Below are 19,563 nucleotides of genomic sequence, written 5' to 3' on the forward strand. Positions count from 1 at the left end.
TCCAAACCAGACATTGAGCTTGAAATATTCCATCAATTGCATTATTTCCCTCCCATTTTGCTACATTGAATCAGAACACATGTATGTATACTATGGGTTGCTAAATATTATATAATATTATAAGGGCATATAATTTGTTGATTTGTTTACTTGGTTCAGTTAGAAACATTTTTTATAAACAGACTTTAAACGTGTTGCATATTCACCACACTCAAAACAGCATTAGCTTTTATTGAATACAGTATTTTCAGTTCTTCATACATCTTTAGACATAATGGTGTCTAGGTGAATCCTTATACATGACCGGGCCTGACCCAAGCTTACATTATGGGCCATTTCTCTCCAGCCCAATAGTGCCTGAGTACGAGGAAGATGAAGGTCAGCGGAGCCACCTCAATACGCTTCTTTCTTCTGAAAAATACCAGGGCCAACCTTAGGTAGGCGAAAGTGGGGCTCCCACCCTCAGCTTCACGGTACCGCTGCTTATTGCTTTCCATTGCTGAATGGCAAAGGAGGCCCAGAAATCCTAAGGGCAGCTCTATAAGAAATGTGATCTTGGAAAATTGCAACCTAATGGAATTCAGTTAGACAATAAAGGTATCTTCATTATGAAATGTGCTGCATCATCTAGGCAGAGTGTGATGTGACATGGCCTCTCTGCCTATGGATGACATCACTCCTTTGTTCCGTTCATATGCAAGAATGCAGAACATTCTATTGTGTCTCTCTTCTCTACCGAACATTCAGTTTACAGGCTTCTAAGAAAATCTAAACTCTGCGTTTTTACGGCTATGGTTGTATTTTACTTTTGTCTGATAGTGTGCATCTACTATATGTTAGCACTTCATAATCTATTTAGTATCTGACTGCCAATTGATTGCATTATCTGAGGTTAAAGTAGTCACAGGGAACAGCCTATAAATGGAATTGTGGCGTATTAAAACTGACAGGTCAATCAGATAATATATTTTTCATTTATAAGAGTCGTCTGTAAAGTGAATTTTCCGTTCGGCAGAACTTTCAGCCAAGGGTGAAAAATGTAACGTGATGCTATTGCAATATATAAACCCTCTCAGGTATTGATCAAGTCTGTCCTCTTTAACACTTACATAATATATAGAATCATAAAGGAGGATTGGAAGTTCTATTTAAAAAAAAAAAAAAGGAACAAAAATAGAAGTCATAAACTGAACCTGGAAATTAATATAATAAACAATAATAAACGTTTCATGTAGTTGCAGATGCTGCTAAATTTAAAGGAACAATCATTGTCGGTGCTTAAAAGCTCTTGGCTTCTTGACACACTGGCCTAAAACAAACCACTAGCATAGAAAGTATAGGGTGCCACGTGTGCCAGGCAGCAGCAGCTGGTAAAAGGAGCAAGTGCCATTCTAAGTGAAGCTCTTTTCATTGAAATTGAGGCAAACACTGCTTTAGTGGTCTCTGAAAAGAACACAATGGGCATTACTGCCACTTAATGGGTCTCTAAACTGCACTGCAACGCTAGGGTATGCATTAACTCACTGAGGATTCATATACAGACCCTTATAACAATGAATGCGGTTGGCAAACACATTAGCCAAATTCCTATCCCATAAATTTTACATTTCCTTACTTTATTAGCCTCCACCACTTCAACTGGAGGCTGTTCCACCTATCTACCACCCTCTCTGTAAAGTAAAACTTCCTTACAATCATCTAAGCCTCTAATAGTTTTAGATTACAACCTCGAGCTTCCCTCCTGTAATTCATTAAATTCTGTATTCTCTATTTAAATGCTTCTATCTCATCCCTCTCTTCTCTACTCCAAGCTAAATACTTTGATGAATCATGTAATCAATACGGTACTAAGTCATGGCATTTAAAGGCTTACGCTATAATGTATATCGAAACCTAATATTACAATGTTGGTTATTTTCCTTCCTTGAATTACCACCCATACAACATACTGTAGCATTTAAGTGTTCAAAATACGTATTATATTATTTTGCTTGGACCATTGAGTAGTTCTGTGAACTGGATGGAAAATCTCCTGTACTGATGCTCAATTTACTTCTCCTGTCAGGATAAATTACGCTTTGGGATTTGAGAGTCACCAATGTTTCTTTTAAATGCAGATATACTCTAGCTGTTACCATGATAGATTTATAATTTGCAGAACCCTATAAAAAGCTTTGGTGCAGTCAGCAGAATTCTATCATAGAAAGCATATCCTTTGATCGCTCCAAATAACTCGAGATCACCTTATTATGTAACGTTACTGTTGTTATAGAACTCTTAGTATAACCGTAAAGATCTGAATATCCTTTCTTGGCAGAATGAAAGCAATTAAAAATCTTATATTGAGAAAGCAACATACTCCAAATGCAAATAGCATGCCTACTGTTTTTCGGTATCTCTAGTCCATGAACTAAAAATACAGTGACACACAACAATTCACGAAGCTGCTGAGCAGCCAATTTACCGATAAAAAAAAAAATCATATCCAGAGAAGAAAACGCATATTTCTGTTTATATATAATTGTGTTGTATGCGCATGCCACTAGAGTTGTCATTATAGTTGACAGATAGCTAGTGATTTAGCTTAAAATACTTTAATTCACAGTTTTGCTAACCTTTTCGTTTTTTCTGCGCTCTTTATGTTTTTAACGGTGTAATTTTTAGGGGTTTTTAGGATTCAAAGGTTATTTTCTGCTGGAATGTGGTTTCTAAATATTTATAACATCAGGACAGCATAATGACTTCCTCTGCATCTCTGTGCTGTCACCACCCCTGGTTTGTTTATCCATCTAACCCAGGGTATTTAAAGGTGCCTGATTTGCCCTAGTTAACCCCTCGTTTATGAGCAGCGTGAAGAGATTTTTTAAAAGGTACATCTGGGAATTCATCAAATCACAATTAGATTAATCAAATGGAGATATTGTATATTGAAAAGTCAGACAAGAAAATAGGAAAGGATAAGAAAAAGATAACATACCATTTACAAACTTGGGATATGTACTACATATCTGTATGTGATGTGTACAAATTAAATGACTTCATTCTACAACCTGTACATATTGCAGATTTTTCCCAAAAGTTTACAAAATAGAATTAGAATTTTAAAATAAAAGTTGCTTTTGTTTCCAAAGCAATGATGTTACTGTTCAGTTTTCTCATTCCTAACGCCTTGGTACAGGGGACCTATATAACAAAAAATAACATAAGAGAAATGACACATTGTACATAAAGAATTAACATTTGAAGGCATCCCAGAACTCTGGCTCTGCTGCTTCTGAATTAAAGTCACAACAAGCAAATTAAGACTGGATCTCAATTCAAAGGCATCCAGATGCTCCATAAAAAGCTTATCTTTATTATACAGTAATATAGTTTAAGTAATATATAGCTGTCTGAACCATTGTAGGCTGAAACCTACAAACCTCAGTCCAGACCATGAAGAGTGGTGTGAATGACTGCATTCTACAGCCTATCCAGATCAGGATTCTCTTCTTCTGCTTATGTGATAGGTGAGCCCAGCTTGGCCCAGCCCGTGGTTCGCTTCTGCTTTACATCCACCCATGTCTACTGAACAAAAAGTCTAAAGCCGTATCCTGGCCTAGACGTACGCTGGTGCTTGAGACAGATTGCCTTATTGGTCCATCATGCTTATTGATGGGCTACGGCTCAATCGGTTGGCAACTTTGCGACTAGCCTATTTACACTATAAATATACCTCACAAGATACAAAGAGGTCATGCAGCATGAGATCTAGTGGGGTGATCTTTGAGGAATTACCTGGGACAGTCCTAGGGCAGCGCTTCCAATAAATATATTATTGCCTTAGCCACAGCCTAACTTTGTTGTTACAGAAAAGTACTTAAACCCTCCTGGTGCCAGTATTATCTTTGCACAGGTAGGGCAATAAGTGTTGCATATGTTTTACACAAAAATGTAAAGGAACCACTCAACTATCATATGCATTAAAGTCTTTGTGATGGCTGTAGTGTCCCTTTAAACCCATCACAAATGTTATGGATATAATCTCCCTCTATACAGGCACTAGTTCCACGTCTTACTGTCTCTCAGACACACTCATAATGCTCAGTGTTATTTATTTCTTCTACAGCCTTGAGGATAACTGAATAAGACAGTGACTTAAAAATGCATTATTTATCTCTTTGAACCATTTTGTACTGGTGGCACCATTTCTCCGTTTGTGTTTTCCAAATAAGTGTAGAATTCATTAGATGAAATGGAAAAGAAGAATGCTTGTCTTCTCGTACTTAAATCAGTCCAAAGTTTCATTATGGGCTACACAAAACCAGCTTGGTAGTATTAAGCATTCACTGAGTACAGTAGTATACACATGAAAATTAAGGAGATATAATGAAGTGTTCAATAAGAGTTAGTTCTTCCTATTCTTGACTGTTTCTGTAACGAGAATCAATCCATTTATGTGCCATCTCATTCTAAGAACATAGCAAAAAAACTGGCTCATTGAGGCCAATGAATGCACATCTGTGATGTATTATTTAACTTTGTTTTTTATACACAGGGATCCTTATGCTGTTATCTCCCTGTATTTATTTTGTAAGGAATTATCAAGTTCTAGATTGCAGCTTTCTAAAATGCCCATGAGCACCAGTTTAACAAAACGTCTGATGACGAGCCCTTATTTTGTTAAGATATGGCAAACTAAATGTTTCAAGCTATTTACAATACCCGTATCTAGCCCTCTAGCTCTGAAAGCATAAAAGTATTTTGGGGTCAGGTTATTGGTTTGGGAAATAGAACTAATCTTGTGTGTGTGTGTATGAAAGCACGGTGGATTGGCCTTATTGCCGTAATAAACTGTATTTGGTAGATTTAGATTTTTTTGTGAACAAATGCAGCCAATTAAAGTGCTATGGACATAAAAAAAAACTGTTTTTCCCCTTTCTTTCTTAAAATTAAGAACAATAGAGAAGTGTTTCATGTACTCTTTTTCAATGTCCTCTAAACAATGTTACTATGTACATCAATGCAGTGGTATAGATTAATTAACGTAGCGTAAATTAGATGCATGTACTTACTGGTATGCTATTCAAAATGGCAGCTTTTCCACAAACGTGTTGTACCTTTCAACTGGGCATTTCATGCCTCCACTCACCCCACCACTGGTGCAGTAATTCTCCGCCTCCTTAGTACAAAATCTGCCTCCCAAAAAGGGAAAGAAAAATAAATTAATACAGGCTTGTAGTACTAAGTAATCATAGGAAAAAATTAATAAAAGGGAATGATCACGTTACAGCTATATGTAAGAGGCGGAGATACTACATATGCTCCTGTTTCTCAGACTAGCCCAGGGGTGTCCAAGTTTTTTCTGCAGTGGGCCACTTCATCAGAATTGTATACGTGTGAGGGCCGCACTCATTTTTCACTGTGACAAAAAATATGGCCTTTAATAAAATATGCAGATTAAAATAAAGTAAATAACACAAAACCTTTACTCTTCCTCTCACTGATTTCTGGGCCTAGAAAGTTTTGCGACTACAAATTCAGGATTCCCTAGATTTATTCTAGGAATGAACTAAAATGAAAATTCTGGACCAAAACATTCAGGGTTCACTTAGCCAAAACCGAAAATGACCCCCACCTTTAAAAATAATAATAAAAACTCACATTTTTAATAAAAGTAGGTAACACACAATTGGACAAAATTAGCAATATGACTTGGCAACCAGTAAATGCTGGCAACCCAGGCAACCAGTAAATGCTGGTACCTAGGCATGATGGGACTGTGCTCGCTGTGATTGCTGTTAGCAATCACACTCCTATCATGCCAAGTCAGCCAGTACATGCTGGTACAGGGTGGCTGTAAGTGATGTGCAGACCCCATACTGCTGGCAGCATCAATACACAAGGGGGGCAGCTAGCTAGGTTTCAGCATGTACTGGCTGACTTGGCATGATAGGAGTGTGATTGCTAACAGTAGTCACAGTCCCATCATGCCTAGGTTCCAGCACTTACACATCCATCCAGTAAATACTGGAACCTAGGCATTATGGGACTGTGATTGCTGTTAGCAATCACACTCCTATCATGCCAAGTCAGCCAGTACATGCTGGTACAGGGTGGCTGTAAGTGCAGACCCCATACTGCTGGCAGCATCAATACACAAGGGGGCAGCTGGCCAGGTTTCAGCATGTACTGGCTGACTTGGCATGACAGGAGTGTGATTGCTAACAGCAATCACAGTCCCATCATGCCTAGGTTCCAGCACTTACACATCCATGCTATCACACACACACACACACTCATTTATTCATATAATCATTCATTCACAGATTCATTCCCTCAATCACACACACTCATTCAAACACCCTCCCCACCTCCTTACCTGCAAGGCAGCTCCTCGATGCCGCTTACAGACTTCAGCAGGGGGCGCGGCCTCCCTCTGCCTTCTCTGCTAAAGCACAGAGGAAGTAGGATGTCACGTGAACTCCGCTTCCTCTGTGTGCAGTCCAGAAGACCCTCCCACAAGTAAGTAGCAGGGCTTGAGGTGCGGCTCGCGTAAGATCGGTTGCCCTGGCTGCCGATCTTACGCGGGCCGCACCTCGAGGTCTCGCAGGCCGCATGTTGGACGCCCCTGGACTAGCCCTACTGTACACTCATGAAATAGGTTAATTGGTGATCCATTAGAAGGAGACAGCTGCCTCTTCAAATATGTTTTACCATGTTATTTTCACCAAACCGGGACTAAACAGGAAACATAGAATGGCAATTCCAAAAGTCAGCAACCTCCCATCGTCCTAGGACCAAATAATCCACTGCGTCCCCCTAACTCTTTATGGATAACAAAATGAAGGGGTAGGCTTGAGCAACCCATTTGCAATTCCCTCTGTACCTCCTTCTGCTTCTGAAAGCATTTATGAACCTGCCTGTGGTGCTAAAAGCCCCAGTTACAGCTGTGGCGTCAAGCACAACACTTTTTTTGTACTAGTTTTCTTTCCCATAGACATATCCAGTAGTTATTTAAGGGTCATAGCAGTTACACAGAAGATACATCGTAGTATAACCATGTAGGAAATGCCAGAGACACAACTTAAAAATAAGTTGTTTAGATGTCCATCTGGCACATCATAAAAAGCACATACTGTCCCAATGCCTTTTCTGCTTGAATTAGTCAATTGATCAGAGTATGTGCAAAGTGTGCTTTCATGGGTTAAAGATCTTATTTTGGCAAAATTTGAGAGTTAATCTAATAATATAACTAGGAAAAAATGAGAATGTGTTTGCAGCACTATCATTTTTTTCCCGTCAGTAGCTATGTAAGGAAGCTTCTTCTGTCTGACAAAGGATCATTCATGATGTAGCTATGGGATTTGGTCTGTCATTGATCACAGCCAGATTCTGTCCTGTTTCACAATACTTTCCTGTGTGCAGAGACTGTAATGAAAGGTCAAGACCGAGCTGAGAAAGGGGACAAGAGTCAAAAAATGGAATCCTATAAATATTGGTTACAGAGCAATATACTACATTCGGTCCCTCGACATCCTCACAGCTGTGTCACTCATCCTTACTCTCCAAAATGAAACACTGGGAGCTGAGAATACATTTAAAGCAAGAGTCCACCAATTCATTGGAATAACAACGGAAACATGTCGATATCAAGCTTTTTTAGAACAAATTGCTGGGATATGGTCTTCTGGCAAGATCTAAACTGAAATCGTAAACAGCGTATAAGTTGTTCCATGCGTGTTATGTATATTCTTCATGCGGTTTCATAGCTATTTTTTATTTTGTTCTTCAATTTGTCTGTTCAACACTTGGAGACAAAACAAGAACATTGGGAAAAGGCCTTCCAAGAATTCCTTTCTGCCTCCATCATTATTTTTCTCTCACAAATATGACTTTGGCAGCTAAGATAGAAGACATTGAGATCACTTTGGAGCACCTGCTCATGGATATGTTTGTAAGTGCTTTCAACACTTGTATTATATAGCATTTTTTACTTCTGTTATTCTATAGTCTGTACTGAGAAATAATTTACTCCATTATACAAAAAACTTTTTAAATGCATATTAAAATGTATATTTGAAAAGGAATGTATCATACGCTGCAAGCGTAGGTATGAGAAATATATTTGTTAAAGTCTGAATGTAAGTCCAAAATGGTCCATGGTAGGGTTTTCCTGATAAATTGTAGTTGAATTCACTATATGTTAATAATTGTATTAGTGTACATTTTATTGTTCCGGTACTCAACTAATCTTATATCCACCACATATAAGCTCCTGAAATAGAAGTATAAGCTTTCAAGTGGACCTGTCCCCTATAAACAAGGAAACTTGCTTGATACAGTATTTACTCGCTATAAGTAAAGCAGAAGCACACTTCACTTCCTGATGTTGATTAGACTTTAAGAACTTTCCTGCAGAATAAGTAAATATCACTCTTAATATCACTCTCAATACAAGTACCTGCTGTAGTTATATCTGAAAGCAATAAAATATGACATTCTATATGATTGTTTGGTGAGACATTATAGTTCTCACTTGCCATGATTTTTTTATTTGTTATTTAAATGGTTGATATCTAGCTTTTTGGCTGTTCAAATTCAGACCTTTTTCATTTTCTATGGAAACCTTCCTTAAATACTGTAGCCGAGATGACTGCTGATCCTGCTGCCTTGTTGATAAATCTTTTTCTCCAGGATGCACGAGCAGCACTGAGCCCTGCTGGCAACCACAGCTTCTGTGCAACAACATGAAAGGGAAGCTATCAGATGTAACATTTTTAATTAACTGTCCTCTCCAGTGATGATCTTAGGAAGTGTTTGTAAGGCAGGCATCCTCTAGGATATTACATAGCAACAAGCATCACAAGATCCAGCCAACATATGCAGCCTAGAGAACCAAAAAAGATAAACACAAACCTGGTTTATCAGTTTTGTCTGTGTAATTCAATGTCATTTTGTTAAATCTGGTTGTTCTGATTAGTGCCCTGTATATTAATTCCAAATTACATATTTGAATACTTAAAACTGTTTAGAGAAATGCACTGGCAATCTATATAAGCATTTGCTGCACATAGCCTTCATCAAAACCCAAGACCAAGATGCTACCAAGATCATCTCGTAATAACTGTTTGGGAGACTTGGGACTGGAATAATGTCCATTCCTCCAAACTGACTATGTTCATGGTCTGCAACTGTGGTCCTTGGTGTCCACCAACCATCCAGGGTTTCAGGACAGCTTATAATGCATTGGTTGCTTGTTAATTAGGAGAAACTTAAACTTGAACTGCCTGGGGCACAATGATGTCTGGAGTTACTAGATTGTCATTAAAGAGTGGTCAGTACTCTACCTTACATGCAATACACACAAATGCGAACGAATGTGCCACAGCAACACATGTGTCATATTCACAGGTTGTGTTTTTTAACTCAGCTCATAATGAGCCAGCTACAGCAGGGTGAAGTAGTAGTGGAATATTATTTTTGCTCTAAGGAAATCTTAACTTCACAATTTGTAATACGCTGCATACTAAATAAAGGTTTTATTAAAATGTTACGGTCAAAACTTTGTGGAACAGTATGTGAAGATAATGGTGTCTAAAATATGTATGCTGTTTCGATAATTGAAAGTTCCGATTAGACGAGAGGGAGTTAAAAAAGAAGCAATCAGCCTCATGTTTTAACATGCTGGTAATGAGAATCAGGTGACAACACTAAAATAAACCCAAAAAGCAGAGGACAACCACTGGTCATTTTCAGTCTGTGCAGCACCAATTTGGAAACTTTGGAAGCAAGCTTGCAGCGTAATTACAGAGACAGTGAATTCATTGTAAAAGCACAATTATTTCATTTGGTGGCCAAAAAAAGTGCAACTTCCTGAATTCTTTCCATTTATGAGTTTTGTTTTCAAAATATTGCTGGATATTTTGTAGAACGTTGCAGCTGCATGTTCTTTTTTTTATTGTAAGGAAGAAACACTGTGTTCCACTCCACGTGGTTTTTTAGAAGTCTAGTCTACTCTTCGTTTATAAATGTGTGCCTTCTTGTTAGCGTAATTCAAGTTGCAGTGAGTTTTGTTACATTTTCTGGTTCTTTCTTATATTTAAGGCACCAAAAACCTCTTACATACATCATTTATTTTAAGAACCTTTGTTATTGCTTGTACATAATAATCAGATACATTTTTGAATTGTGTTAAAGTACATGATATAATTGTTGATATCTATATCACTATATCTAATTCCACAAGTAATCAGGTACTCAAAATAACCACAGATGTAGCCTACAGTAATCTACAATGCTGGCTCCTGCAATCTCCTATCCTTGGAGCATTTATACAATTTTACTTAAAAAAAATAATAATCTCAAAAAAAGATTAGAAATATCAATTCAATAACTGGTAAATGTGCAGAATTGGTCCGGGGAAAATGATCTTCCTGTCTAACCTTTGACTGCCAATAAAACTGACAAACTGCACATTCTCGGCCATACAGACCATTAGTTGAATATGCGTCTGTAACCAGCTAGCTAAATCCTAATTAGAACGATTCACTTATCGATAAATTGCAAATAATACACAATTACGTTGACTCTAAACAAAATGCATTATAAATGGACTTCTAAAAGTTCTGCTTTGCTAAAAACATAGATAAGTAACTTCCTTGCTGAACTTTGTAACATAGCCTGTTCTTGTGACTAATGATCTCATTAAAAGTGGAAATAACATGGGTCATTATAATGTGATTAACACCTAAAGGCAGGAGGTAAGGAATCATATTTACAATCGTATTTATTGCAAGAGTGCCTTTAATGGATGGTAACGCTAACCTGATCACTTAACATAGCAAATTGTGTTTTTTAGGCGTTTAATCTCTGTAATGGCAAGATTTAGTGTAAATATTATTATAGAAACCGTTGCCAAACCCAGGGCTTTGAGGTGGTTAGGTATACCAGTGATGCATACAGAATTACGTTATATATATTTACGTGCAAAAATAAATTCCTTTTGTGAAAAAAACAATAAGAAAAAAAAACCTATACTATTGAACAGCCTAGATCCTATGCTGCCATTTAACAAAATAGATGAATACCATTATAATTTCCTCCACAAAATATGGCAGATATTCACTTTTGTTTAAATACAATGGATTTAAGCTTTTAAAAATAAATAGCGCTACTAGAAGGAGAAGCCCTTCAATTTTCCTTTGAGTATTGAATACAATAATGTTTGATGTTGTTCCAGTAAACTTCCTTTTTCTGTAGACCCGGAGGCTGATATCAGTCATCTGATATTTTGAGTGACCTTCCCTCCTTAAACACCACCATGAGCTGTTTCTTTATGGCAATGCTAATGAATTCCTCCATATCCAATGAAATTCTTTCCTCCATAGACCTTCATAGGTCTGTGCCATCTTATTGGTGATTAAGATCGAGCCATTCTTTGATTTACAGCAGGCGGTATGATGAAGTAGTGAGGGTGATTGTATATAAGACTAGGTCAAGGCAGCAGAGCTAAAACACATACACATTATAAATATGCTACTTTTTAGTTAAAAATATATTATGTAAGAACGTTTGTCAATTCCACGTTTGGCAGAACCCTTGAAATATTTCTATTGTATGAAGTGCGTAAATTGTTGGCGCAAGAAAAATAAAAAAAATAATAATAATAAAAGAGGAAACAACTAAATATTACTAAACATATTTTTATAGTGATGCTAGTACCGTATTTGCTCGATTATAAGACGAGGTTTTTTTCAAATGCTCTGAAAAATACCCCTCGTCTTCTAATCGGGGTCGTCTTCTAATCAGACCTCAAATAGAGGTCTGATTATGAGACTCAGATCCAGATCCCCCGCACCGCTGCAGTGGACCTGGATCCTCCTGTCACCCCCCCCCCACACACACACACACTTACCGGTGCTTCCTGCTGTATTGCCGGGGCAGCGGGTTGACGTCTACGCAATCCGCGTAGAAAACGTCCGCTGCAGCCGGAAGGAGGTGTGCCTAGCAGCGGGGGCGGGGAACTCTGATCTCTGACAGCCGGGGAAGGTATGCGCGACGGACGCAGACAAACCCCCGCTGCCAACTCCACCTCCTTCCGGCTGCAGCGGAAGGAGACGTCAACCCGCTGCCCCAGCAATACAGCAGGAAATTGGAAGCACCGGTAAGTGTGTGCGTGTGTGTGTTAAATGGGGGGCATAGGGCATTTCTGGAACGCCTTATACCCCTATATGCCACTCTGGCAGAGTGGCATATAGGGAGGTATAAGGCATTACAGGAGGCAGAGTGGCGTTAAGGGAGCATTTAATAGAGCACTCTGCCTCCTGAAATGCCTTAAACCTCCCTATATGCCACTCTGCCCCATAATATGCCTTTTAACCCCCTAAATGCCAGAGTGGCATATAGGGGTATAAGGCATTTCTGGAGGCAGAGTGCTCTATACAATGCCTTTTAACTCCCTTAATGCCACTCTGCCTCCTGGAATGCCTTATACCTCCCTATATGCCACTCTGCCCCATAATATGCATTTTTACCCCCTAAATGCCAGAATGGGATATAGGGGTATAAGGCATTTCTGGAGGCAGAGTGGCACATAGGGGGTCAAAAGGCATACCATGGGGCACAGTGGCATATAGAGGGTTAAAAGGCATATCATGGGCCACAGTGCCATATTGGTGTGGCAAGCCTGGGGGCAGATGTGCGTAACTGGGGGGCAGGTTGGAAATAGCAGGAAATAAAACCAAAATATTTTTCTCAATCATAGCTTTTATTAAAAAAAATAGTTTACATGAATTAACATTTACTGGTAAAACTTTTTTCCTTTAGGGTCGTCTTATATTCAGGCTTTTTCTTTTTTTCCTAAGTTAATATTCAGATTTTGGGGGGTCGTCTTATAATCAGGGTTGTCTTATAATCGAGCAAATACGGTATATAAAAATGGTAGGAAGCCCCCTTTAATCAGTGAATGGATGACCTGGGAGCATCTGATGCATACACCAAAAAAGTACAATGCAATAGATGTGTATTAAATGTCCATTTCTAAGTATGTCTAATCAATACCCAATTTATGAAATATGCCCCAGTTCTGACCATTTTAACTTACTGTAGTCTCACAACCTCATGATTTAAGACATCTTTTTCAATTTACAGGGAAAAAATGATTTGCAAATCCCATATTCCCACTGTCTAGACCCTAATGGAGAGCCATTAAATTAGATTAAAATCTGCTTTGTAATCAATTTCTAGGCTGTCTTTGTAACACAGGTGCTAATAGTTTGGTTCATGTTCAGAGTTCACATTGTTAAAAGCCTTTCTGGAGCTTCATTATAATTTCAGATTATTAAATGAGCCCAGAAAATTCAATTGCAATAAATTATTCCAGCCATTTATTACTAACTATATATATGAGAGAAAATGTACATCTGCTTGCTAAACTTGCATTTGGTAAGTCTGTGAAAATAAATCTCAATAAATAAGCATATATATTGAATGTAAGTTATGAACATGGTTTTAAAAGTAATGAGACCCAGGGCCACTTTTAAATGAAGCTGCAGGGCACATGTCCCACATCTAGGAGGGCCTTACAATCCCGCTGCCTACTTTTCTCCTTCATGCTTGTGGCCTTTATAGAAATGATTTGACTGCTGAGATATGATGTCATAACCCAGTGCTCCACTGCTCCTAAACCCGCAGAACAGGGAGAGCAGGAGCACCACTTGCCCTATTCTAAGGGAAAATGGGTCCTGTAAATTCTCATTGCCCCTGGTCTCATAAATCCTGAGAGCTGCCCAAACGGTGCCCACCAGCCCTCTAGTGTCTTGACAATCCCAAGTGGTAGTAGGGAAAAGAAAAAATGTTGGTGCACTGTGTATTAAGTGTATTGGCTGTACAATCCCTAGTGGTAGTGCCAACCAGGGGCGTAACTAGAAACAGCAGGGCCCCGGTCCGAAAATTGCCCTGGGGCCCCTAGCTTCACCAAGCAACACGTCCCACAGTGCCACCTTTGCCCCAAGAAGCTTTTCAATGCCCCCAAACAGCCTTCCTGTGCCATCTTTGCTCCAGCTTGTCAGTGCCCCCAAACAGTTTATCTTTGCCCACCAAACAGCTTGTCTGTGCCATCATTGCGGTGCGGTCCAGGTTGTAAGGGCCCTTTCTGAACAATTGTGAAGCGGTAAGGAGAGACAGACATGAGAAGACAGGGACAAGTCGTTGCAGAGGTCACCTGACCCCCCTAGAGAGGCCGGCCTGTCGCACTCTGCGACCCCTGTAGTTACACTGCTGGTGCCAACTCTGCTCTAGAGTTCCTGCTTACTATAGCATAACACTAAAATAATATTAAATACTCCTGCTACGCATCACCGTGTAGCTCTCTTGCCAAATACAGTCAAATACTTAAAAAAAAAATTGAGATCTGTGGCTAGCTTCCCCAGCAGTTCCAAGTGATTGGGCAACAATATTGTGTTCATCAGCTGCATTATAAATACAAGGTTATCCATCTATTTCAGATGTTGAGGAAAATCCAGAAAACTATAAATAATAAAAAAAAAAAAATCAACTATCGTTATACTGGAGCTTTCCTTGATATTTATGATATGTTTGGACATTTACTTTAATGTGAAATCTCCTGTTAAAGCACTAGATACAAATGGCAAGCCCCAACGTGCAGTAATTGTATCCTGAAGGGGAATCAATTCTGTATTAAATTGTGACTAGTTTGAAGGCTCCGCTTTTGTATCATAATATTGAGAGTTGAGGCCTTCGGCTATGTTACTGTGTAAATGGAGTTTTCTATTACCCTTTTGTGCGTGCTCTGTACAGGCTGTACGTATTTTCGTGCTCTCATTGTGCATTTTTTCTTCTTTTAAAAGTCATAGAAATCACGCAGGAGATGCCCATCATATATTTCATACAGAAGCATATATTTAAGCACACATTATGGACACTCTTTTTTATATATATCTTGCTCTGATTCTATTGAGATTGTTTTCCTGTGTCTGGCTACTACACATACGTACATGTACACACTCTATCCCTCATGCATACATAAATGCATGTACACTATATCTTACATATACATTTAAACATACTCTCCTTATACTCTGTTGTGTGTAAATGGAGTGTGTTTGATAACTGGAATTTAAATCACGCTATGTATCTTAGAGGTTAGAGAAAGTCAGAAAACACTTGTATTTGGAGGTGTCTCTGGTGAGTTTTTTCAACATAGGTTAAAACTTATACTGAGCTAATCACTGGGGTCATGGCAGAGCTTATCAGACCATAATTATCCATCTATATATATATATATATTTATCTTATATGTTCCTTACTAAGCAGATAGCAGAAGAGATCTAAAGATATGTAACACGTTCTAACAACACTTATTTTGCAATGTAGGCATATTCATAGGTTACCTTGGGGTTAGAGTGTTGCAAGCTACCTACCTACCGGATGTCATTATGCTTGAAGTGAATTGGGTTTGGGTGTCATTTAGGATTGTGGGGATCTGTGGCGCCAAGGTTCCTCTGCCTAGAGGAGCATGAGAGGTAAATCTACTTCTAACAGCTGTGACGCATGGCTTGCGAGACAGATTTTAGTACCGATATGAACACGGCAATGTCTCTACACATGCTAACACTTATGACTGATAGCGAAGAATGGAGCTGAGTAATCATGCAGTCTATGAGGAACATATTTGCCTGCAAGGTGTGTAGGATCAAATCACAAAGACAACTTGGAAACATTTGCATTACTCTCAAACGTATGCACCGCCAGCCTTAAACCCCTGTCCCGTAAGATGTACACCCAGATAAGGTACTAACACTGTTTAATGTATTGGTGTCACAGCACCAATAGAGTGTGGCTTAACGTTTCCCACATCCCTTGCACTCAAAGGGTTAAAAAAGGTTCTGATTGAAGAGGCACTGTCGCCAGTCTGTGGTTGCACTGGTGAGCTAGCGGCAGATGTCACGCATATAGGTAAAGTCATTTAAAATACATATCCTTGGGGCAGTACAGGGAAATACTGGGTATTTTTTTTACCTGGGAACTAATTATTCTATAATTTTCCAAAAATAAACTCTATAAATGTAAATAACTTATTGGCTTTAGTTAGTAGGCTATCCGTCACTTAGATTACGGCCGGCGTAGCTTATTTATTTATCATGTTGCCATAAGCTGTGAATATTTTTTTGGGCTTCATGGCTTTTTTACTGCGCATGTTCAGGGCTGCTGTGTGTTGTAATACATTATTGGCAAGTAGATTTCATATATATAGCAAAGAATAACGTACAAAGCTCGCCGGTTGGCAAACTCAACAAACCACAGATCCCACGCACTGCGTGAATTTCTATCATTACACGTAAAAATGGCTATGAACTTTTACTTTAGGCAATTTGAATGCACAACTCAGATAAATCTATAATTCAGATATATATATAGTGCAAACCACGGTTTTATATAAAGGATCTTTTGTGAGCAATATTTTAAGAAGGCTTACGTCTTTTCCTGTCTTTTTCTTTTTTTGGGAGGACGCTCATATGGAACCAATTACGAACAAGGAATGATTGTATTATTCAAAGAGTTTCTCACATAAAACTAATGTGTTCCATAACCCTTTCATGGCCAGAGGCCACGCGAGTTCTATAAGGGCAGTGTACTCTTAGCTATATATATGTTGACAGAAGGTATTTCTGACTATATATATGTTGACCTTAAATTTCAGCCAAACTGCCCCGGCCCCTCTGGCAGCGAGAGGCTTAGATGGAGTTTGATCACTTTCCTGCAATTACAGGCACCGAACGTGAAGCGAGCAGGCAGGACTCAAGAGACCAGAGCTTCCTATGTAAAACACGCTTGTGGGAACGGAACAGAATACACAGTATCCCAGGACTTGTTAAAACCAACCACGCTACGGGAAACTTGGATCCCTTCAAACTGTAGAGGATGAGAAAATAGCGTTCTGCTGCTTACAGCAATCTCTGGCGGGATCAAAAATATATTTTGAATAATGAATAATTTGTATAGCTTGTAAGAATATTGTGCAGACTTCATTGTATTTTAATTTACTAAATAAATAACCCATCTTTTTACCAGCATCAATGAACAATAGATCATATCAGTGGATACCAAGCTAGGACGCAGGGCCCTCTTTACTTGATGTATTGGTTTGTATTAGTTGTTCATGCCCTTTGAATGTATATACCATAAGCCGGCCTGGACTGGCCAATGGGCAAACACCTGGCGGGCCGCTGGCCTACAGGACTCCATACTCACCTGATCTGTCGCTCCAGCAGCTGATTGGCTGGAAATCCCCGGCCGCACGCTGCGTAAGCAAGCCTTGCATTAACAGCAGTTGGCCGCTATTATGTCATCAGGCGGCCATTGGCCTTAAAGTGCCATGGCCACCTCGTCATCCCCAGTCCGGCCCTGACTGTAAGAAGCGCTGGATAAATTGTTGGAACCGTACAAATAAAATAACATTGCCACATATACCCTTATTTGTGATACTTTGTATATAATAATGTATATAATAACTAGCTTGTTATGTTTGTGTAACATGGCATTTTATTCCACACGATCTCTCCCTGTTCGCGGAACAAAAGAATGTTCGTGCAGCGAGTCCCGAGCCAAGTAAAGCTGGATGCAGGATTTAGCGTTAATCTCAGCACCAGATGGTCATACGCCAGATATTCTTTTTAAGGTGATCATGTGATTTGGTGTATACAGTAAACCGATGGGATGGGGGGGGGGGTCTGTGGTCACATGACCCTCGTATAATAAGTCAGATAGAGCCCTGATTAGACAAGTGACCTGGTTCCCATCTGTAGCTACAAGAAGTGACGGTGACGCTCCCTGAAAGCATCACTCCTTCCACACGGCAGACTTGGGCAGCAAAGTACATGGGGAGGAATTACAGGAACCCAGAGATTCGCTCCTTGAGAACATGCTTGTAGGCTGTCTCCCCCCTCCCACCACACATCTTGATTCAGGAAAAGGGCTCGAAAGCGGCGCAGTCATTTGATACATGAGAGACCTGGAGGAGTCTGCGAGTGATTGTACGGGAAGGCTTGCCCCGGCCTTTGTGCTGAGCCCCTGTGCAGACCCTCACACAGACATGGTGCTCCACGCCGCTGGGACCCCGGGCAGGGCCCGACGACTCTTCTTCAAGATCCCGTATGGCTCCCTGAGAAGGAGAAGCGGCGAGGGGGTAAGTGAACTTTCACTGCTGGCCGGGATTACCTTTCTGCGGCGCGCGAGGGGTTAATCCTGCCAAGGAGGATGCGCGGATTAACCCCTCAATCCCATGGAAGCAGTGCACTGGAATGCAAGGAGGGTATCCTGTGTTTTAATGGTATAGAATAATTACTGTGCAGCACATGGCATCTGGGAAACTTTCTTAGTGCAGCTGCAATCCCAGAAAGTTTGTGCAGTTGTGTATATATGTGTATGTGTGTACAGTATATGTATGTGTGTGTGTATATATATATATATATGTATGTATATATGTATATAGTGTTGTATATGTTTGTGATCAGGTATAAGGGTACTGTGACTGTGTCATTACAGTTACTTCTGCTGTATCCTTAAACCCATGTGCACTAAGGCAGCAAGATTTCCAGTTCAAAAACAAGGGATTTATTATATTTGGAATATACGTTAAGGATATTTACATAATATTATATATATATATATAAAGCGCCATGGCTTTTAGCCATTTAAATCTGATATCAGAATGCCATTGTGTAGACAAAACACAAGTTGTAGTTTAGTGTTACCAACGCCGTTGTTCTCCTATACTGTTACACAAAGGCTCGCCCGCAGATACATTTTTCTTTGCATTGATCTGTGTATTAGGGAATAAGTAAGGGAACAGAAACACTGGAACCTCAAGCCAGGAATTGTTTGATGTAATAATTGCATTTAACACCTGTCATGACATCACCGGAGGTAATATTATGTAATAGAAAGGTCTGACTGATTGTGACTACTACAGGCCATTCTATTATTATTAATGTGATAATATCATCATAAGGCTTTGCCAAACCTTATAAACCATGTAGTCATGTGTGTTAATATTTTATCATGCAGATTAATACTGGTCTTCATGTGGATGTACAGATCTGTGCGCATGCACAGCCATCAGCCTGAAAGGGGAGGATTGGCTCTTCAAGGGGGGGGCAGTCTGATCTCGGCGGTTATATATATTTTTAAAAAATGCCATGGTTGTCTGCTATCCAATGGATGCTAAAATGACGCTTCCATAGCAGCCTTTCCCAAACCTAACTATTATTACTATTCATATGGAGCAAAACACCAGTTCATAGTATGCTTTCCAAGACATACACAGCGGCTAGGAAGCCAGTTCGGGGTTACCCACTCTTATTATAGATTGCAATAATTACATTTATTAGTTCAAAAAACCCTCAACCAAATGAGATTACTGAGCCTGTACTTCTTTGTGTCAAATATTTTGCACAATTGATTCAGATGAAGTCCAGCAGCAAGTTAATAAAGAATTCATTTACAAAAAAATGAAACGTGATACTCATTCAGGACGAACCTGCTTTCTATGTTGTATTTGAC

At 39.4% G+C, this 19,563-nt stretch overlaps 1 protein-coding gene across 2 annotated transcripts in view; it reads left to right on the forward strand.

Annotated features, from left to right (window-relative positions):
• FRMD4A (FERM domain containing 4A) overlaps positions 1-19,563 on the forward strand; it is a 171,339-nt gene that overhangs the window by 35,418 nt on the left and 116,358 nt on the right. Inside the window, exon 1 of one of the 2 annotated variants that reach the window (XM_053465097.1) lies at positions 17,956-18,187. The exons of the other annotated variant lie outside the window; for it this stretch is intronic. Coding sequence (XP_053321072.1) covers positions 18,005-18,187 — 183 coding nt within the window. The 5' untranslated portion in view covers positions 17,956-18,004. Of the gene's footprint in view, positions 1-17,955; positions 18,188-19,563 lie in introns of those variants that run through there. 2 annotated transcript variants of the gene reach the window in all.

Source organism: Spea bombifrons, chromosome 4, assembly GCF_027358695.1.
Source record: "Spea bombifrons isolate aSpeBom1 chromosome 4, aSpeBom1.2.pri, whole genome shotgun sequence".
In the NCBI taxonomy this organism is placed as follows: domain Eukaryota; kingdom Metazoa; phylum Chordata; class Amphibia; order Anura; family Pelobatidae; genus Spea; species Spea bombifrons.